General features: G+C 49.3%; 1 protein-coding gene across 1 annotated transcript in view; it reads right to left on the minus strand.

Annotated features, from left to right (window-relative positions):
- Nucleotides 1-11,967, minus strand: part of Colq (collagen like tail subunit of asymmetric acetylcholinesterase) — a 36,431-nt gene extending 24,464 nt beyond the window's left edge. Inside the window, exons 1-6 of the mRNA XM_032918799.1 lie at nucleotides 11,889-11,967; nucleotides 8,089-8,201; nucleotides 7,221-7,319; nucleotides 3,987-4,031; nucleotides 3,624-3,650; nucleotides 2,041-2,112 (exon numbers count right to left, since the gene is read on the minus strand). Of these exons, the coding sequence (XP_032774690.1) occupies nucleotides 2,041-2,112; nucleotides 3,624-3,650; nucleotides 3,987-4,031; nucleotides 7,221-7,319; nucleotides 8,089-8,201; nucleotides 11,889-11,967 (435 nt within the window). The remainder of the gene's footprint in view (nucleotides 1-2,040; nucleotides 2,113-3,623; nucleotides 3,651-3,986; nucleotides 4,032-7,220; nucleotides 7,320-8,088; nucleotides 8,202-11,888) is intronic.
- Nucleotides 11,968-22,417: the final 10,450 nt, after the last annotated feature.

Here is a 22,417-nt window from a genome sequence, read left to right on the forward strand (position 1 = left end):
TTAAATCTTTGTCTGCTTTGCTCTTTGCATAAGGAGGGTCTTTCAGACCTCTCGTTACACTCTCACCCTCAGTTTGAAGCCCCGTAGAGGGAAAATCAGCCTCAGGGCATATACAGCAGAGGAAGGTGGTTGCCAGTAGGGTGTATTTATGGTCTCTTACAAAACTGTATGCCACCTCTAACTGGTAGAAATATAGAATCAACTATATGCTATCGGGGGGATTAGTTTGTGATGTTCATTTTGGTTGTTGCTTTTGTTTACTTGCTTGTTTATTTTGTTTTGTTTTTTAGGCAGGGTCTCATGTACTCCCCACCCTCCTGGTTTATGAGAATTCAGGTGATGATGACCTTGAGCCGATGCTCCTCCCTGCCTCTGAGTTCAAGGATTACAGGAAATATTATCACCATGACTGGCTACATATTCTGAATTGCAAGTGTCTTTATAAATTACATCAAATAGGGCTGAAGAGATGGTTCGGTGGTTGAGAACATTGGCTGTTCTTCCAGAGGTCCTGAGTTCAATTCCCAGCATCCACATGGTAGCTCATAACCATCTGCTATGGGATCTAATTCCCTCTTCTGGTGTGTCTGAAGACAGAGCACTTGTATACACAAAACACACACACGAATAAATCTTTAAAAAGAAATTCTATTAAATGTAAAATTAAGCTAGTGAAATTCATTTTGCCAGTATTTTACTTTTATTTAATATAATTGTCACCTCAACATGTAATCATGATACAATAAGATTTTAAAATTGCATTTTATCGTGTGTGTGTGTGTGTGTGTGTGTGTGTGTGTGTAAAACACACATGCACACATGTAGAGGTCAGAGGACAACTTTTGTGAGAGTTAGCCTTCTCCTTTCACATGTGGGTTCCAGGGATAGAACTCAGGTTGTCAGGCTTGGTGGCAAACACCTTTACTGACTGATATATCTCCCCAGCCCTGAATAGTTTTATAAATTAAAACTTGGGTGAGTCAAAATGAAACGTTCAGGTCTTCATTTATACTAGTCACACTTCAAGGGGTTCACAGCTATTTGTGGTTGTCGTGATGGACAGCTTAGCTCTCTACAGTGGGGCTTTTGTTCTGTCTGAGTCAGGATCTTACTCTAGATCAGGCTGACCTGGAACTTGCTTTGTCGCCCAGGCTGGCCTCTAACTCATAGTGATCCTACCTCAGCTTTCTGAGTACGGGTTCGTGTGTATGAGGCACCATGCCTGGCCATACAGCAAACTGAAAATTGTCTGCGTGTATTCATGTGCACCATGTGCATGCCTAGCGTCCACAGAGGACAGAAGAGAGCACTGGATGTCCTGGAAGTGGAGTTATAGATGGTTGTGAGCCACAGTGTAGGTGCTGGGAACTGACCACATGTTCTCTGCAAGAACCGCATCACTGTTAACCGTGAGCTGTCTCTCCAGCTCAAGATACAGTAGTTCTTTTAAGGAAGATTTCCTTGGACGTCTTCATATTTATTACCAATGCAGCCAGTAAGGCAGAGCAACAGAGGACATTCGCTGCCTTGCCCTGGCTTCTCCTGGTCAAATCTTCAGGTCATGGCCTCGGCACCCTGCGGTCTGTGACAGGCAGCAGGAACATAAGACAAAGGAAGATAGGGGTGTGTTTGCTTTGTGCACTCTCTCAGAGGGGAATCTGCATCCTTCCAGCCTGCCTAGAGTCCTGGACTGTCCACCCGTCAGATCGGTGGGACAGGTGAGAGCTTCCCAGACCCAAGTTCCCTTTGGGTCCTCTCAGAGAAAACAGACTAGCACACTCATTCTCGGGGCAAAGGGGAAGTGGAGATCCTGGGAAAGAAGGGAGCAGCCCCCGTTTCTCTACAGGAGCAGAGTCTCAGCACTCACTGACCAAGGTCTGCAGGTGACAGGAAGAAGAAGCACTTAGGGGCTGGGAGCTGCATTCCATCTATTTCCCTCTGAAGGAAGTGATGTGCTTGACTGATGGTCAGGACCCAAGGTAGCCATCGTCCCCCTCATATTCTGATACTACATGAGCCCCAAACATATATGACACTTACCCTGGGTCCTTCAGGGCCTGGCCAGCCAACGGGCCCGGGCACGCCAGGAACACCTGGGGGTCCAGGTCTACCCTTCAAAGACCAAGAACAAAAGTCAAGATACCTCGGTATGCTTCTCTCCAGCCAGGAATAACTGGGGTCCTGATAAGAGTATGAGGCCACCAGACATGTGTCCATCCCTACCCTACCAAGAATAAAGGCTTAAAAACCCGTGTCGAACAGATATGAGTTAGATTTTTTTAAACCAAACAACATTTTATTTTACTTAAGAAAAGGAGACCAGTGGCCAGCAGGATTCTAAACTTCTCGGTCTCTCAAATTTCATTACCTCTATAGAGCACACCCGCTGTCACTTGTTTCCTGTGAGTTCTCCACAGGTTGTCCTGTGGCACGAGCTGGGACAGTGTTGGGAGCAGCAGCAGATGCTGTTGGGACTCCCTCAGAAGCATTTTGCCTGCTTGCTGTACCATCCATCAGTGGCTACACTGTCAGCTTCCATAAAAGCCTGCATCCATGAAGCTCACTTCTGAGCACTGGAACATCCCAGTAACTTATGAACCTTCCCTTTCTATACCCAGCATCTCAGACCTCTTACCATGAAGGCGTGAAGGAAGGACAAACAGACAGGCTTTCGATACACCCAAGTTCAGGCTGCTAGAGCTGGACTTCCCCTATGCACACTCTCGTGACACCCTTCTCCCCTTTGCAGGTTCCTCCTGCTAGAGTTCCTCCATAATCTATTCACTGGTACCTGTCTCTGCTTCCAGAGAACCCCATCTCAGCTAAGGGTAACAGAAGAATGACCTTTGCGAACGAGGATGAGACTGGGGGATAGAGGTGTCTGTTTTGAGCTCTACACTCCGTGGCTCACTTCACAGTTAGCTAGGGACTCAGCTGAGCGCTCAGAGATGCCCGATGCTGGCATGTTCACTCTGCTTTTGCCTTCCATGGGCATGGCAGACATTACTAATCAACACAGACTGTGCTGCTTCCTACCACCACAGAGTTTCTTCAGCACAGCATTCGACAGTCGCTGAGCTGTGGCTGGCCTTGTTATTTGTACCATGCAAAGGTCCATTTATGGCTTCTGTCGCTAATAAAGTCACTGGCATCTTTTAGGATGGATTTCTCTTCCTTCAATCCCTTAAGAACTTAAGAGCCACCACTCGCTGACCTCGGTGACGTAGCCTGCTGGCTCTTCCTCTGACGCTAATGATGGTGCGTGGCTAGTCCACTCAGAGCCACTGGAATGTCCAAAGCAAAGACCTTTACTCCCGTCTACTCGACACTTTATTCCAGTTTGATGACAGTCATTTTGTGTCACCGGTTGGGGACTTGGAGAGTTCCCTTTTTGGTGGCAGGATGAAGCTGGGGAAGTATGCCCAGCAGCCTCTGGAAGAGGTTGGTCAGATGCTAGCAGCCTCGTGCTCCAGCTCTTAACCAAAGCATTGGCAGAAAAGGCAAGTGTGCTGACGTCATCAGTGGGGCGCCAGCACTGCCGCTCCCCCAGGGTATCGGCTGCCACTGAACACATTTGCATACACATGCAGCACAGTTACCGGACAAAACAGCATGGGTCCTACCTTCCTTCCTGGGCGGCCAAGATCCCCCTGTGCATGGAGAAGACAGATAAACAGAGGTTGTTTGAAAGAGGAGTTCTGGGACTGACGACTTAGGAGGGCTGAGGCCTGGCCATGCTGTGGCTTAGTCAATCAGTTGGTCACTTGACCAGTTACAGCACCCCTGCCATACCAGCGGCCTGAAGTGGGACACACCAACACCACCCCCTACTATAGCTGCATCCACTCAATGGGGAGCCCTTCTCATCTGCCAAAACGGAATGAGCACATATTTTGAAGTCCCGACCAGAACATTCTCAGTGGCACGGCCAGAAAGCAATTGGTGGCTACCAAGGTGAGGTTTGATTAGAAAGCAGAAGTTCATACCTTTTCTCCCTTTGGTCCTGCCTTGCCAGGAAGCCCAGGTGGACCCTACACAACCGAGAAAAGAGGTGAAGAAAACATGTGTCTGACCAAGGCGAGACTGCAGGAGAGACTGCCACACTGGGCCTTTACAGAGCAGGCTGACCCTGGTGGGGGGGTCCAGGGACCCCGGCAGGGACCTCTCAGTCCTGAAACCCACTCTCCTTGCTGTCTCTCTTCCTCCTGTGCTCTGGCTACACTTCTCTGAGGCACTGACAGGAAGGAAAGTTTAGTTCTGCATGGAGAGCAACTGATTCTGATAACCTCAGGGAGGAGCTGGGCTTGGTGGCCCAGTCCAGTAATCTCAGAACATGAGTACTGGAGGCGGGAGTTCAGGTATTCATGGCCAGCCTAGGCTACTCGAAATCCTGTCTTATAAGTAACAAACAAAAGAAAAGAAAAAGATTTTCCACAAATGATTTGTGGGCTCTAGGTGCGGAATAATCCTCTCCTGCCAGAGACTTTCTTAAGGAAAGGTAAAGAGTTGTTACATTGTTTACAATGGCTGCCATCCCATCTGGGAGACAGGAGGCTCCAGCAGAGGCTGTAAAAACGCCAGTGTTTTGAACATTCACGGCCAGAAGCGCCTGCTTTCTGCTCTCATATCTCTGAAAAGCTCACGACTGTTTTCCAAATTTCTGGGAATAGCAGAGAGAAGTCCGCCCAATCCCTTGGCCTCCATAAGCCTACTGTCTACAAGTGACCAACATGACAGCCTGTTGCAAGTGAGATTTCTCCAAAACTTGTCCAAACGATCCTGTCCTCACGTTACAATTTCCCAAAGTTCAGGCCAAACCCAGAGCAATCACTTGGTCATCTGGGGCAGTGCGAGCCGGAGAGCTCTGAGAGTGTTTGCCTTTCCCGGGGATCTCAGGGGAAGACAGAGCTGGGAGGAACCACCTGTGGGTTGTCTGCCTTCTGGTTTAGGAGGCAGAGTTGGGAAGTTGCTTTCTATTTCCAAGACTTTTGTGTCTTGAAATGGTTATAGAACTGTTTTCAAAGATCATCGAGCTTAGCACGCACCAAACAAATATGGATTCTGATCGAATGGAGGGGTGTGTGTATGTGTGTGTGTGTGTGTGTGTGTGTCTGTGTGTGTGTGTGTGTCTGTTTCTGTGTGTGTGTTTGTGTCTGTTTCTGTGTGTGTCTGTGTGTGTGTGTGTGTGTGTGTGTGTGTGTTCTGTGGGGGCACACACATACACGTTACCCTAGATCTTCCTTCTTTTCCTTTTTCCCCTCCTTCCTCCCTCCCTCCCTCCTTTTTTCCCTCCCTTCCTCCCTCCCTCCCTCCCTCCCTCCCTCCTTCCCTTCCTCCCTTTCTCCTTTCTTCCTTCCCCCTCCATTTCTTCTTTGCTGTGGTAGAAGTCTTACCCTGGCTGTCCTGGCTAACTCAAGGCGGTCTCCCTGCCTCTATCTGCTGAGTGCTGGGATCATAGGCCTAAGCCACTGCACCTGGTGAGATTGCCTTTCTAATGATGCTAGTTGCAGGCTTACAGATCTCACATTGCACAGACTCCGTGTGTGGACAGAGGAGCCTCTATGTGACTCAGGCTTGTGAGAGCTCAGAGGTCCACTAGTATGACTGGGACTGCTGATCTGAGATGGCCAGAGGACCTCCCCTACCCCCTTCCAAATGCTTGGTTGGTTCTCATGCACATCAAGACCCATCAGAGAAGGGTGCTGAAGAAAGTAGTCCACCTTACAGTACCTCACCTGGACTTCCTGCACTCCCCAGCCCCTTTATGATGGCCTCTGACTTCTGAGTTCTGGGTCCCATTTTCATTTATAACATCTAACAGATGATTTTATCATTTGCTTCCTCATTCATTTTGTTTTCGAGATAGGGTCTCAGGCTAGTCTTAAGCTCAGGGTCCTCCTGCCTCAGCCTTCCAAGTGCTGGGATTACAATTATGCTATCACACCCGGGTCAATGAATGTTTATGGAGAGCAGGCTAGTTATAGCCCACAGGTTGGGTAGACTAGGAAGTGGAGTGGATGCTATCCCTGTCCCTGTCCAAAGTGGATCAAAAACTTTTCCTCTACAGAGTCAGAGAGTGATTCTCTTAGGCTTGGAGGGCCACATCTGTCACAGCCTCAGCTCTGCCCTGTTGGCCTGCAAGCAGCCACAGACAGTAAAACTGCAGTTACAGAAAGAGGTAGGGCTGCATTCAGGGCCACACTTTCAGACTTGGCAATAGTGAAAGGCATACCTCTCCCCTCTCTTCCCCTCCTCTGCTCCCTGAGGTAGGGTTTCATTCTGTACCCCGAGCAGTCTTGAAACTCATACAGTGGGTTCCAGTCTGGTCTCAAACTCATAGTAATCCTCCTGCCTCAGCCTCCTCTGAGTGCTGGAGTTAGAGCTATGCTTGGCTCTAAGGAGGGAACATGGAAATCAGCCTCTGAGAGACTAGGAGGGGCACATCAAAACTTGAGCGGGGCCCTGGAGTGCACACCCCAAGGCTGAGGCAAGCTTGCAGTGCGTGAGGAAGAGAGGCAGACATCGTAGCTAAGCTCAAGGTGGAGAATGTGCAAGCTGAGGGAGCCAGAGTCTTGGGACTTTGTCTTCCAGGTCAGGACGTTTGGCTTTTAGTCCCCTAATGATAGGAAGCCATGAGAGGGTCACGTAGCTGAGTGGTGATTTCGATGCCTCCTGTCTAGGATGGCACTTGGGACCTACAAGCTCGTGGCATCCTCTTACTCCTCCTCGTGGAGGACCCAGAGCCTTGGAGCAGTTGGCAGCATGATCTCATGGCAGCAGATCAGCCTGGGATGGGAGTCTGCGGAGTGCAAAGGTTCTTTCTCTAGCAGTGTGCTCATCCTTGATCTTCTCTTGTACCTCGCTTGGGGGCTGCTGGTGTTTGTAGCAGTCCAGAGCCCGGGAAACCTAAGGTCCCTCAGACAGCCACTTTCCTGAATTGAGCACAAACCCTTCTAGTCCACAGGTGGGGTGGACAGTCACGTTCTTATCCGATGACAATGACAACAGCCACCGCCTATAAGCAGCATCCTCAAATATGATGTGAGACCCTCAAATCTATCTGGCAGGGGCTGCACAGGCGAGGCCGGATTCACCCAGAGGCTCTTCATGGCCCTGAGGCTGGAGAGGAGCCGCACAGCACATCACAGGGCAGACACTAGGAGGCTGTGCCCATTGGGTTATGGGAAGACACAGGAGGGGGCCTGGAAGGGCGAACTCACCTGGGGCCCAGGGGGGCCAGGAGAGCCAAGAGAGCCTTGCATGCAGGGTGATGGGGAGGCCTCAAGTTCCAGAAGATTCTTCATGTCTGGAGAGAGAAGCTACAGAGGAAGGTGACAATGGGTTAGAGGTCAGACCAACGAAAGAGCTGCCTCCTGGCTGGCCCCTGCTATATTTCTATGCAGTGGGAACATCTGCGCCCCTCCCCCCATGTTTTTTTCCCTTTTAAGTAGACAGTACATTGTATCAGACTGTAGCATCCCAGTGCTTCACTCTAACTGAATTTTGATGCTTGCTACTGAGTGTCTCTCTAGCCTGCTTCTCTTTTTCTATCCTCCACTTCCCATTTCTGTCTTCTTTCTTCCATCCTCGCCCCCACTGCGCAGATTTCCATGAATGCTTGATTAAAACAAAGCAATGAAAATGGGGGAACTCTGCAGCCCATGGGGATTTGGAACCTCTGAATGCACCTTCGTGTTTTCTTTCTTTTTCTTTTTTTTTTGTTCTTTTTTTCCAGAGCTGGGGACCGAACCCAGGGCCTTGCGCTTCCTAGGCAAGCGCTCTACCACTGAGCTAAATCCCCAACCCCTCGTGTTTTCAAAAAGATGAGGTGTCTTGCTGCCAAGCCTGGTCCCATCTAACTCCCAGACGAGAAAAAGCTCCCCTCTTCACAGACCCGGACCGGGCAAGGGAACAGACGTGCGAATGAATTGGTACAACTGGCGCAATGCCCACTCCAGGCCTCTGTCCTCGAGTGACATCAGAGCTGCCCCTCTTAAATGGAGTTCTGAGGTGGCCATGTCAAGCCGGGAATGGGGCTGACGTGGCGGAGTCTGGAGATTTTCACTCACCCGAGTCCAGCGTACTCACCGGGCTTCGGCTGCCTCTGAAGAATGGCGGTGGGAAGAGTGGGGGTGGCGGGGGCATCAGTAGGCAGCATGCTTTGTGGCTGCCTCTCTTCTTCTGATCCAGGCCAGGAAGGGCTGTTCAGAGAAAACTGCTGTTCCTTAGCACGGGGCTAGGACAGTCATCTGCGTCATGCCCACCATGCCCAGGGGACACGTACATGGTCACCTGACATCGGAGAAGACCCCCGTTCATCACCTCGAGGCAATGATGACATACACAGACCGTCTCTTGCCTCTGCTGAAGGGAAATGTCCCAGATGCTGTGTGTGTCCTTTTCCCCTTCAGAAACTAACTCTGTAAGTGTGGCAAGGAATGCAAAGTTTAGACAGACCCATCATGGTCCCAAAGCTGGGCAGAGGAAGTGCGTGTGATGCTGTCCTCAGGAAACAGGGAGGTAACCAGGGCTGGAGGCAGTGTTGACTCCAAGGTGCTCAGAGCCATGGCGGATGCTCCACTTGCTTACGAGTCCCACGTAAAAGTCTCAATGTGTAGGTAACCAAATTCCTGACACGAGGAGGCGAGTGGGCCACTAGACTTCTACATCTTTGATTTTCACAGAGTCTTATCTACGTTTGGCCTTAATATGTGGCCAGTGTTAAGGTAAAAAGACTTAGATCCCACACTGTAGCACAGTAGAGTTCTACAAAGAGAACAGAGCCTAGATGACAGCACCTCAGAGCTAGAAAAACCGGGCCAGCTGCAGAGGCCCGTAGCCTCTAACCTCCGCACTCCCCACACACCGCTGGATCTTAACACTAGGGATGCATCAGGAGGATGTTTATATTTTACGCAAATTGAGTTTCACAACGTGAATTCCTATGTCTGTCTTCTCCTTCTCAACACAGCACTCGAGGGAGCAGAACAGGCTGTAATTACAGTTCTTACAGAGTTCTGCTGTGTGGCTAGACCAGAACGTTCTTACCCATTCCGCCGAGCGTCACTGGTAGGCATGAGGTGGTACTGATGCTCACATACCAGAGTGGCTACAGTGAAAAAGGGACAGGAGAAAAATATGGCGAGGAGCGGGGGCAATCAGAACTGTTATCCTATTCTAGCAGGTAGGAATGGAAGTAGGTATGGTCTTTGGGAAACTGCGTGGTGTTTTCTATTAAAGCCGGATGTGGACAGATGGTACAGCTCAGTGATTTCACTTCTAGGAATTTACCAACAGAAAGTGCAAGTGACCTAGAATGCTTGTAGCAGCGACATCAAGGAGAGCCGTATTTTTCCAGTTCCTAGCTTGGACCTCAGATTCCTGGATCTCTGACCTCACAGAACAAGCCTAGGTGTGTCTCCCCGTGCCTCACATCCCTGAGCTCCACCTGTGCATGATGCGCATGCAGTGTTTGAGACAGCCAGAAGAGGGCATCTCCTGGACCTGGGACATAGCCTCCACAGAGGCGGTGGGATTTGAACCCTGGTCCTCTGGAAGAGCAGCCATCACTCTTAACTACAGAGCCATCCCTCTACTCTCCACCATTCTCTTTCTTGGTTTGATAGTTATGTTTTCAAACTATCACCAGCTCTTGGCCAGCATCGGGAAGCCAGGAGTGGACAACGTTGGTTTCTCCATGCTATGCTGGGCTATTGAAGAGGACGGCAGGTACACAGTAGCTGCCGAAGCCTGTTAGAGCCCCTCCAGATCCAGGTTCCCTTGCCTGCCTTTTGTCTCAGTAGACAGCAGGGCTACGGCCCTCCTGGAAGGGACACCTGGGAGCTGGGCGGGTCATGTGGTTAGTTTGCACCATGACCATTGATTTCCAAGGCCATATATGGTCTCTAGTGTTGCCTGTCCAGCACCCTGGAAGTCCCCTAGTGAAAGATCTTGGGTCTCTCAAGGCAATCACTTCTTGCTTCTTCCTGGAAACGGGAGGCATCTCCAGCGAACATAAATTATCAGCTGCTTTTGCTGCCAAAGCACCGGCCTTTACTCTACCCCCCCCATCCCTTCCTCCCCCTTTGACCTACTTTGTGCCAGCAGGTGTAGGGCCTCTGCCTTCTGCCCCTCCCCCAGCCCCAGGAGCTGTTTGTTTTTAGCACCGTCTGGTTTATTTACAGCTCATTCCAGCACTGAGTATTTCCATCAGGTGGATGCGTCTGGGAGTAGCTTCCCCTCTTCGCTCTCCCTGTCAGCTAAGCCAGGGCTTCACATGTCTATTTTGGTGCTGAATGGCCCTGTGCATCTCTCCCAGGCTTGTGCTGTCTCCCCGGGAACAGTACCCAAGCTCAGGGTCCAGCCTGGAAGAGTCCCAGAAGGTTCCATTGTAATGGAAACTGTTGGGCGTGTAGCACGTGGTGCCTGTTGTGACCTGCTGTACCACCACGTGCGTGGCTCTGCCTCGGCAATGTCAACTACCAAGGGACTCCAGGACCACTGGTCTTCACTTATTGATACTGACGCCATTGTATCTCCCGGTATTGCTCTACCCGAGGATAGGCGATTGACCAATGAAGGTTTTGGCAAGCATTTGTTTTTTTTTTTTTTCCCCCCCTCATTGGAAAGGAGCCTTTCCCCTGCTTTGTTTTGAGAAACTGAGGCACATTCTTGGAAATCGATCCACACCAATGGACTCCTGGAAATGCAGGAACTTGCATCTAAGAGTTTGAGTCTGGAGTGCATGTGGTCCCCCGTATACAGTACATTCACTTCCTCAACCCAAGGACTCAGTTTCCAATTCTGTACCATCGAGAGTTTGGCCCATACCACCTCCGATGACAGGAGGTGTAGCACCAGGATCGCCACTGGGTCTATCTCTCATTTTCCCTACATTGCATGACAAGTCCATCAGCAGACCACCAAGTTCCTATTCCAACCTTTCCCACCAAGTGCCACCCCTCAAGGCAAGCCAGTGTGTCACCACAGCCAGCAAAGGAAGCAGCCAGGGAAGAAAGCCCGCCTTGGGCTGGAAAAGGCCGAGTGCAGCCTTCTGCTAGTGGTGCTGTACCTGTCTGAGCCTAGGGTGGGAACCTGTCCACTTCTCCCCCGCCTGTTGGAGTGGGGAGAACAAGTGAGAAAGTGAGAGACACATGTTCCATGGTGTCTCTGGGAACACCCATGATAGGCTGCAAGGCCCAGCAACAGTGACATTCTTCACACGCTAGCTGGCTGCAGTTTGCCCAAACTTGTCCACACTGCACAGTTCCAAAGAAGCCCGCCTCCTTAGGACTTTGCATCAGCCCCACGCACAGAGCGTAGGACCTCGGAAACGGCCATGGCCAAGGCTTGCACCTGTGTGAGCGTAAGCAGCAAGGGAGGACACACCTGCAAAGAAAGCGATCTGGTGGCTTGGTGGCTGCTGTCTTTGAGCCACATCACCCAAGCCAGTTGGCCGGGAATGATGGCGAGCATCCCAGCCAGCTAATGCCAGGGGGAGTTGTGGACCACAGAGCACTGTTTTACTGCAAAGTCAAGGGGAGGGACAGCAGCTGCCGGCCACTCTGGAGTCAAGGTCACAAGAGGGACAACAAAGAACTTCACACACATAAGCATGCAAGCAAGGCCCCTGCGGACTCCGGACTCCGTCCTATCCCTTCACCCTGCCATCTTAATGCTCACTGAGAAGTTTCAAGTTTCAAGTCTGCTGATGCTCCCAGGACAAGCCTACTTTTCAAGTATTTTTTTAAAAAATAATACATGCATATTCTCTCTCTCTCTCTCTCTCTCAAACTCTCTCTCTCTCTCTCTCTCTCTCTCTCTCACTCTCTCTCTCACACACACACACACACACACACACACACACACACACACACACACACACTTACCCCAGTAGCCAGTTGAGTGACAGAGAAGTCCCGAGACAATGAGGAGAAGAGGAGTGAAGCTGAATGACAGACCTATCATCATGTGGCAAGCCCAAGGCAGACTGGCCCGAGGAACACAAGCTAGAGACAGGCTGAGATTTGTCACGCCCCGGAGTGCTGCCCGCGCCTGGCCTGCATGGCATTTGTGGTGGGAGTCGGCCAATCCCTGCTTTGATGTTGCTCCTGCCCTGATGCCAGCCTTTCTGGGGCCAGTCCTGAGGTCCAGGGAGCTGGGCTGCGTAGGCAGCTCTAACCGCTCAGGATGCTCCTGCAGGGCAGAACGTGAAGACAGAGTAGCCTCTACCCTAGCAGGATGGGAGGTTGGGAGCTCCGCACAATGATCACCTCAGACACCGCAAAGAGGAGACAGCACAATCTGTCAACCAGGAGGCTTTTCATTTGCCTCCAAACTGCCTCATCAATACTGTTCGGCATGCATCAGAGTCACACCCCACGGAGACTCTGCCCTCTTCTGCTTCAGGGAAGATCTGCCTGGCTCAGTGTTTGCTAAATCTAGCAAGGCGCTGCCAATAAGTCACATGCAAAATAACAGAACACAAACTCTACGTGTGTGTGTGTGTGTGTGTGTGTGTGTGTGTGTGTGTGTGAGTAGCTATGTAGTCTTCACATATGTAAATAAATATACATATGCACATATACATACATATATGTATTTCCAAAGACCATGAGGGTTGAACCTGGACCTCATGCAAGCTAAGCATGTAGTCTACCACTGAGCTACATTCCCAGTCTCAAATCTTTTTTTTTATAAGAACCTTGTCTATAAAATAACAAAGTGGCTCATGCTAGATATCCACTGAAATATGCCCAAAGCATGAACACACGTAATATTCTAAACCATAAAAGATAAGGTTATTGGTACTTAGTAATAAGCACTGACTTATTGGTACTTAGTAATAAGCACTGATTTATTGGTACTTAGTAATAAGCACTGACTTAAGGAGCTTGGTGATGAGCTTTGTAACGAGAAGAGCAGAGTTAATCTACAAAGGACCAATATTAAATGTTTCAGGATTCACGGGCTACATAGTCTGTGTCGAAGAACTTTGCTATTAAGTATAAAAGCAGTCATGGACAATATCTAAAGATAAGTGTGACCAGGTTCTGATAACACTTTATTTATAAAAATAGGAGGAGTGCTGGATTCGGCCCCCAAAATGTAGTCTGCCAACCCCAGCCCTGAAGCACCAAAGGAAAGCTAAGCTCGGTGACTAGATCCATTCATTGTATGCACCATCCTCTGGGAACTCGTAGGGAAGGCCAACTGTGTGGATGTGCAGTGTCCAGACCTAATATCTGGGCTCAGGAGTGTGCTGTTCCGGGCCGCATTAACAGTCCTGATCCTGAACTCCTGGGCTTGGCACCCAATGGCTGTTGCCTCTGAGCAAGATGCTTCATCTACCTGACCTCAGCTTTCTCACCTGTAAAGTGGGTGTTGCATGAGCTACTCTGCTACTCATCCGGAAGGACTGGAACCAAGGCTTTCCCATTTCTGGCACAGATGAGGGCTCTTTATTAACCTATTTTTTGGTAACTTGGTCAGGATGAAAGAAGGGAGTATAGGCTTAGGGGTGTCTGGAGGGGATTACGGGAGGAAGAGATAGTTGGAGAGAGAATGAAGTGAGTAGTCAGAACAGGCTTCCTGGAAGAGGTAACATCTGAGATGAGCCTTAAAAGCAGAGATTTTTCTGGCACAAAGTGGGGAGGAGGGAGAGAGAAAGGCTTGGGCTCAGTTCCTCTGGGAACTAGGTCTAAGACCTCAGAGCCAGCAGCAGCAAGGACAGGACACACTCAGTTCAGAGGCCCAACAGTTGAACAATAGCACCTGCAGGCCTTCCCCGGTTTCCCTGTGCGGCCATGTTGATGTGATGGTTTGAATGAGAGTGGCCCCCCAGGCTTATTTGCTTGAATACTCCATCCTCAGTTGATGGGTTGGCTTGGGAAGGATCAGGGTTAGCTTTGTGGGAGAGGTGTGTCACTGGGGTTAGGTGGGCAGCCTGAGGTTCTGCTGTGTTCTCTTCTACCTCTTGCTTGCCCAGATGTGAGCTATCAGCTGGTTCTGCTGCCGTGACTCTGCTCTACCGTCATGGATCTAATCCTTTGAAGCCGGGGCCAAGTAAACGCTTTCTTCTGTAAGTTGCCTTGGTCATGGTGTTTTGTCACAGCAATAGAAGTAACTAAAAGTAACTTGTTGTTACTCTGTTTCTCTCCAGAAAAGTAACTTGTTGTCTCTCTTCCTCCTCCTCCCTCCTCCTCCTGTTCCTCCTCCTGTTCCTCCTCCTGTTCCTCCTCCTGTTCCTCCTCCTGCTTCCCCCTCTTCTTGGTTGTTTTCCTCTTCCTCGTCCTAGTCCTCCTCCTCCCTCCTCCTCCTTCTCCTCCTCCTCCTTCTCCTCCTCCTCCTTCTCCTCCTCCTCCGCTTCCTCCTCCTGCTTCCCCTCCTCATTGTTGTCCTCCTCTTCCTTGTCCTAGTCATCCTCCTCCTTCTTCATCCTCTTCCCTTCCTCCCCTCCCCTCCTCCTCTTCCTCCTCCTCCTCGTCCTCGTCCTCCTCCTCCTCCTCCTCCTCCTCCTCCTCCTCCTCCTCCTCCTCCTCCTCCTCCTCCTCCTCCTCCGCCTCCTCCTCCTCTTCCTAATCCTAATCCTTTTCTTTCTTTGGAGAAGTCTCATTCTGTAACCCAAGGTATCCTAAGACTCACTGTGTAGTTAAGTATTTCAAGTAATTCCCCTGCCTGCGCTCCCCATGCTGGGATAGCAGGCTTTGCCACCACATCTGATTAGATCTTCATTTTCCACCCCAGCATCATGGATGTTTTTCAGCCCTTGGATGTTCTGCCAGTTTCACTGCAAAAATCTTTTATTTTTTTTTAACCATGTAGCACCAAACTTTTTATAAAAAATACATTACTCACTTTATTTCATGTATGAATGCCTTGCCTGCATACATTAGTGTGCACCGAGTACGTGCTTGGTGCCCTCAGAGCTAAGAAGAAAGCATCAGATCTCCTAGAACTGGAGTTGTGGGAGGTCGTGAACCACTGTGTGGGTGCAGGGAATAGAACCTGGGTTCCGGCAAGAACGACATATGTTTTTAACTGCTGAGCCGTCTCTCCAGATCCCAGCATTAAACTTTTTCTTTTTAAAGGTTTACTCATGTAGCCAGCTCAGCCGGACACGTCATTACTGTGAAAGCAAGGCAACTGGCTTCTGCAGACACTGGGCCCTGGCTGACTCCCAATTTCTATTGATCTTCATAACGGGCTTCGAGTCTGTGACCTGCATCTTTCCGTGTGCGTCTTTTGACCACTCTTTTTCTATCTCATTCACCTACTGTCTTTGTCCTCTGTCTTCTCAGGCACCCACAGTGGCATTTCCTTAAGTCAAACACTTAGGCACATCTCCACCTTCCTGCTGCTCCCCAAGCTCCTAGCAGCCAGGGACTTAGGATCCCTGGTCAGGATCCCTGGCCGGAAACTGCTGTTTGAATGGGAATGACTTATGTTCCCTGCATGTGAAAGGTGAGCTCTGAGCTCTCTCCTGCTTCGCTCTATAGAGGCTGTACTTCCTGGACAAGGGGGACCCTCCACGGGGCCCTGGATAACTAGAGGTGAGCCCTCCTCCCCGGTGTCAAGTCTTGCCCTTAGCCTCACTCCTATGTGTGGGCCAGGCCCAGCTTACTACCGACGAGCTGCCTGCAAAGCCACATTCATAATCAGTTTCTGGCCCATCCTGCCGCTGTCAACAGGTGTCACATTGACAGTGCTTTGTCTTAATTGTGGCTCTGGGATTTATCAACCAGGCCAGAAGACCACTTCTGGAGCTCCGCCTCCTCGGGCACCGTTCCAGACCTTCCAGTCCCCACTGTTGTACAGGGGCCTGTAGTTGACATTCACAGCCAAAATGGATTCTGTCACAGCGTCTGCCTCCTCTGGCTCTCCTACTACTGCTGCTCAGATAGATATCTGTGAGCCACCTACTTCCAGCACCTGACCCCGGGCACCCAAGTTCTTATATGAGGCGAAGGTGTCTACACTGGAGCCAGATATGGTGGTGAACAGCTATGATCCTGTAATCCTAGCACTCTAGAGACTGAGGAAGGAGGGTTGAGAGTCAGCCTGGGCTACATAGTGAGACCCTATTTCACAGCTCAAGGGAAAGAGTAATTGAGATGGCTCAGTGATTTAGGCGCTTGTCACCAACCCTGACAATCTAAGTTCAGGCCCAGGGCACCACATGGTGGAAAGAGAGAATCAACTCCTGCAAGCTGACCCTTGACCTTGTCTCAGCACGCGTGTGCACGCGCACACACACACACACACACACACACACACACACACACCATGTTTGGGAGCAGAGTGTGGGATCCCACCAGTCCTACAGCCCTTCAAATCTATAGTCCCATCTTCAGACTTTGATGGGCAGTGAGATGGGTCAAAGGAGCCTACTGGCAAAGACTGCCCCCTCCCCTTGACCAAGTTTTGGCCAAACTTCCCTGCCTCCCTCTCTTGACTAAGACTCCAGCTTGAATTTGGGCTCCTACCTCCGTTCTCACAGTTGTAGCCGCCTCTCCCTCCTCCAGTTAATCAGTCTAAAGGAATTCATCATCCTTGGCATCATCAGGTCAAGTCCTCATTGCCACCCTTGACACTGAATGACTCTGGCCTGCAAAACCCCACGAGCTGGTTCTGCCAGAATCCCCTAAGGTCTCTTTCTCAGCACCTTTCCATCCAACCACCCATCCAGCTGGCTCCTTGGCTGTAAGTCCCCACTTGTCCTTGTACTGGAGCTGATCTAAACCTTTGTTTCCCTCTGGGCTAGTCTTTACGCCAATGGCAAAGGCCTTGAGTTGCATTGAATACTATCTCCAGATCCAGTGCTCTGGTAGGATAGCCCTACATTCTACTGGAGTCCTCAAATATTTCTTAAATGTCTGTGCCTCTTCTACACTCAAAAAATGGTGGTCTAGATCAGCACTTTGCACACATTCTGCTGTTCGTCCTCTTGGCTGACCATTTCCATTTGGCGAAGGGGAAAATGACTCTTGGTGAAACCATGTTAATGGGTCTGGGCTATAAAGCAGACTAGAGTGCAGAAGGAATTTTGCACAGAACCCTGTGAGGAGGCAGCGTCCCACAGCCGCCCTAGCCAAGCTTGGTGGACAGCTGGTCTACCTGCAGCCACTTCCACCCTTCCCGTTCTTCCCCCTGCTTCCGTGGACCAGCAGCTCCCCTCCATTCGGAGCAATCTCTAGTCAGCTGGCTACCTCCCTCCCGGCTACTGCCTACCCATCTCAGGCTTGTCTTGGAGTTGGCGCTGCACAGAGCTGGTCGACATTTCCCTCAAAGATGTGTTCACCCACTCCACGGGCCAGAGCCACTCTGGAGAACTGAGACATGTGACTATTCTTCCTAATAGTTCTGAATGCAGGGGACTCCACCCCTGAGGGATGGTGGAGACTCAGTCTGGAAAGGACCCACTGCCTGAGTGACAGGCTGGGGATGAGTCATGTCCTACCAGGGGCACTGAGTTCTTTTATTCTTTAGACAAGGTCAACATAGCAGTGGCTGACCTGGAACTCACTATGTAGACCAGACTGGGGACACAGTGCCCAGTACGACCCAGAGAACAAACACACGAAGAGGCCAGAGGTTGTATCTCAAGATCTGGCTGGGGATATAGATAATTGCCTACACCAGACATCTGTCTACTTCTATTTTATTTTTTAGTTAGTGCATGAAATAAAATATGTGTCATGTGATCACATCTCACTCATAAGTTATCATTCCCAGCTCTCCCCTTCCATCGCTACAACAATCTTCTGCAGCCATGCCATATATATAATATATATATATATATATATATATATACTACATACAAGAGACATGAATATTTCCTTTTTACCCCATGGTTAACTTCTCTTGTTCCCCTCTCCCCACTCCCTTTACGTTCCTTTCTCTTCCTTTATAGACCATCTTCTACTTCCACATTTTTTTTGTTTGTTTTTTTTTCTTTTTTTCGAAGCTGGGGACTGAACCCAGGGCCTTGCGCTTGCTAGGCAAGTGCTCTACCACTGAGCTAAATCCCCAACCCCCTACTTCCACATTTAAAAATATGTATATATACATATATGTGTATATGAAGTTATGTGATTATCATATTTATATCTAAATATAGAAAAAGCCTACCTTTCTTTTAAAAACAGGCTTTATTATTTATCTTATTTATGTGTATGGTGTGTGCCCACGTGCCATGCATGTCATGCATGTATGTGGAGCTCAGGGGTAACTTGTAGGAGTGGTTCTTTCCTACCAGGTAGTTCACAGGCATTGGACTCAAGAAATCAGGCTTGGCAGCATGTGCCCTACCAGCTGAGCTGTCTCCCCATCCCCCAATCCTGTCTTTGTAATGAAGTTTTAAGATCGCTCATCTTTGGGCAGCCATCTTGGTTGTCCTTCTGACTCCAGTTACAGCCGGGGCTCAATCGAACGTGTTGGCTGGTGAACTTTATCAAACACATTGGCCTTCTCTAGGCCACTCTTTAAAGTGGACAGAGTTTTCAGGTCCCTTTAAAAGTCTACCAAGACAATTAACAATAAGAAGATAGATGGCTGAACAGACGCTAGAGTGACCACAGCCAAATGCTGACGGACAAGAATCAGGGGTGGTTCCCTGTTGAGCTGTGTCCTAAGGTATCTCAGACCAGGTGGCTTCATTAACACCCCCTCATTCCTCACAAGTCTGGTCACCAGAAGACCAAAGTCAACTATTGATGGGTTAGATTCTCCTGTGCCCTTCCTCATTGGCTTGTGGGCAACTAGGTGCCATCTTGCTGTGCCCCTCCACTCCTGTCCTCTGTGCCTGTGTCCCAGGTCTCTCTCGGTACGCCAAAGCCTAATTTTTAATCAGGCCACTGTCAGAGTGGACTAGGGTTCACCCTAAGGCCTTGTTTAACTCAGTTGCTTCTTTAAAGACCCCTTGGCCTCAACAGTTCCATTCTGATGTACAGGTCGTGGGTAGAGGAGAGGAGTCTTAAGGGGGCACTGTTTAGCCCAGAGCAGCGAGCTGAATACTGGTGACTCCTGAATGATTCTTTTCACAATTCCTGTTGAATTTTTTGAAAATAGTTATAATAATAAAAAGAGAAAACAAACTACTTAGAACCCCAAGATAAAGGTTAAGGCAGGTCAGCCTGCCTTGAGCCTCTGTTCACCAATCTGGGGACACTGAGGCTACACAGAACTTAGGAGTTTGCAGCTACTCATCATGAGGACAAGACCCCACCCCCTGCCACACACACACACACACACACACACACACACACACACACACACACACACACACACACACACACACCCTTGAGAGGAGCCACAGGGATGAAAGGGCGCCACCTCCTGGTTGTTCTTATTTTAACTAAAGCCACATACCAACAACGCCTTCTTAGCCCACAAGAACAAAAGAAAACAAACCCATCCCCCTTTCCTTCCACAGGGGAATTGTTTTGGATCTTATCTAAAGGAAGGCATCTGCTTCTTTGAGTTCATCTTCTAATTTGACCAAATGGCCTGTGGTGGATGGAGAGAGAGGAGGAGAGACAATGTTATTAGGAGGCCAGGAACATCAAGAAGGCCTCCCGGAGGCTGGCTGTGCCTTGGCTCAGAATTGGATTACAGCAGCCGGCATCAATCAACAGGCACTATTAAATCTTCTGCTGGGCTTGACAGGGAAGGCCAAGTTTGTGCAATTATTCAGGAAATCTGGCCACAGGTCAGATGCCCTGGGCCTGCAGGGTGAGTTATTTTCGACACCTGCTGACAGCTGTGGTCGGGTGGAAAGACCATGCCTTCATTTTTCCACGGTGACACGTCACTATGGAAACTTGGAATACAAAACTCTGTGGCTCCCTTAACCCCTTCCCCTAAATGCTTTTTCTAGCTCACTTGCAGTATGAGGGAGGGAGTTCCACAGGTGAAAAGGAGAGAAGCTGGATTCCTGGGAGCCTTTGGCTGCTCAAGGCCCAGAGATCCGAAATCTAACCAACTCCCGAATCCCTGTATTCCAGAATTTGGGGGGACACAGGGTTGCCTCTTTGGACTCCACTGAGCAACAAAGTTTCAATGGAGCAAGTTGCCAAAATAAAGCGAGGCTTTTTGTAACCTTGTAACAGCAGACATCCTCCTGCGCTCACTTCCTAAGTACTAGGAGCACTTTTGGATTTCCCATGCCCAGCCCTTTGAGCCCCTTTCTACGCATCCCGAGGATTATTCCGTCTCGCTGTGTCATAGGAGGCGCAATGGTCTTTGTGCTCACGGTAAGCACTAGGGGAACCTGGAATGCCAAACACAAGGTGTTGTTCCTTCAAGGGAAGAAACGTGTAATCTGTTATCTGCCCAGAAAGCTGTGAGCAGACATGGTTAATAGCTCGGTGACCTTCACACTATCTGTGTGACAGAGACCTTATTACAAGTCAGCTTTCTCCAGGCAATCTGTAGCACTCATCTTTATGGACTTTACAAGGAGGTTTGATGTAGTCACATCGCTGTGGACTTAGCTTATTTTGTTCCTCTAAGAGATTTAAGTATGCTTTGTGGTGCACATGGGGTTGAGCTAATTAACACCAGAAGATGTTTTCACTAAATTGTGCAGTGCTTAAACATATCTAAAATGTACTACTTGGGGTCAGGCACCAGAAGTTTGAACAAACACTGGCTAGTTATGTACAAACACTGGCTAGTTGTTATGTATAAACACTGGCTAGTTATGTACAAACACTGGCTAGTTGTGTACAAACACTGGCTAGTTATATGTAAACACCAGCTAGTTATATAGAAACAGTGGTTAGTTATGTACAAACACTGGCTAGTTGTTATGTATAAACACTGGCTAGTTATGTACAAACACTGGTTAGTTGTGTACAAACACTGGCTAGTAATGTACAAACACTGGCTAGTTGTTATGTTTAAACACTGGCTAGTTATGTACAAACACTGGTTAGTTGTGTACAAACACTGGCTAGTAATGTACAAACACTGGCTAGTTATGTACAAACACTGGCTAGTAATGTACAAACACTGGCTAGTTATGTACAAACACTGGCTAGTTGTTATGTACAAACACTGGCTAGTTATGTACAAACACTGGCTGGTTATGTACAAACACTGGCTAGTTATGTACAAATACTGTCTAGTTATGTACAAACAGTGTCTAGTTGTTATGTACAAACACTGGCTAGTTATATGTAAACACCGGCTAGTTATATAGAAACAGTGGCTAGTTATGTACAAACACTGGCTAGTTATATACAAGCACTGGCTAGTTATGTACAAACACTGGCTGGTTATGTACAAACACCGGCTGGTTATGTATCAAGCACTGGCTGGTTATGTACAAGCACTGGCTAGTTATGTACAAGCACTGGCTAGTTATGTACCAGCAGTGGCTAGTTATGTACAAGCACCGGCTGGTTATGTACAAACACTGCCTGGTTATGTACAAACACTGGCTGGTTATGTACCAGCACTGGCTAGTTATGTTGAACCAAACTGGCCTCCCAGGGACCATCACGCTGCTGGCTGAGGTGGCTGCAGAGGCCGCCGCACTGTACACAAGGCACACTCATTCTTTTATTCAGCTTTGTAATATTTCTTCACTCCGAAGAACCAAAATTTGCTTGCTCTTCTCCTTTTGATGTGCAAGGGGCCAGCTTGCAAACACTCAGGTAACTGGGGCCGCAAAACCACCTCCTGCTCCTTTAGGCGTTGTGTATGAGAGGATTTACACCAGTCAGGGCGGGGGGTTTGCACGTGCTGTCTGCTTCACTCCACAAAGCGTCGGCAGCCAACCTTCCTTCCTAGGAGCAGGGGATGAAAGCGTCTGTCTGTCTGTCTGTCTGTCTGTCTCGGCGCTGTCACGGACAGCCCACTGCCATAGCTGTGAGAAGTGAGACATAGCATGGTCCTATGGTTCTCATTTACGATTCCCTCATAGTGGATGACACCTTCACACCTTCTTCAGGGGGCTGCTGGAAGTAATTCTTTTTTCTTATCAATAAGGAGAGTTATAACCCATTATAGGACTACTCTTCCTCTTCCTCTCCCCGCCCCTTCTCATCTCCTTCCTTTCTTTTCTCTCAGTTTGTTTAGGCCTCAAACATTCTCTCTCTCTCTCTCTCTCTCTCTCTCTCTCTCTCTCTCTCTCTCTCTCTCTAGTTTTATGAGGCAGGGTTTCACTGTGTAGCCTTGGCTGTCCTAGAACTCACTCTTTAGACCAGGATGTCTTTGAACCAGGAACTTTGAGTCCCTGCCTGTGCCTCCAGAATGTTGTGATAAAAGGCGTGTGCCACCACTGCCCAGCTAGAGCCTATCTTGTATCTGTTGGTGTTTTGCCTGTATGTATGAGGGTGTCAGAAGCCCTGGAACTGGAGTCAGGGGATGCTGTGAGCTGCCATGGGGGTGCTGGGAATTGAACCTGGGTCCT

Source organism: Rattus rattus, chromosome 13 (genome assembly GCF_011064425.1).
Source record: "Rattus rattus isolate New Zealand chromosome 13, Rrattus_CSIRO_v1, whole genome shotgun sequence".
Classification (NCBI taxonomy): Eukaryota; Metazoa; Chordata; class Mammalia; order Rodentia; family Muridae; genus Rattus; species Rattus rattus.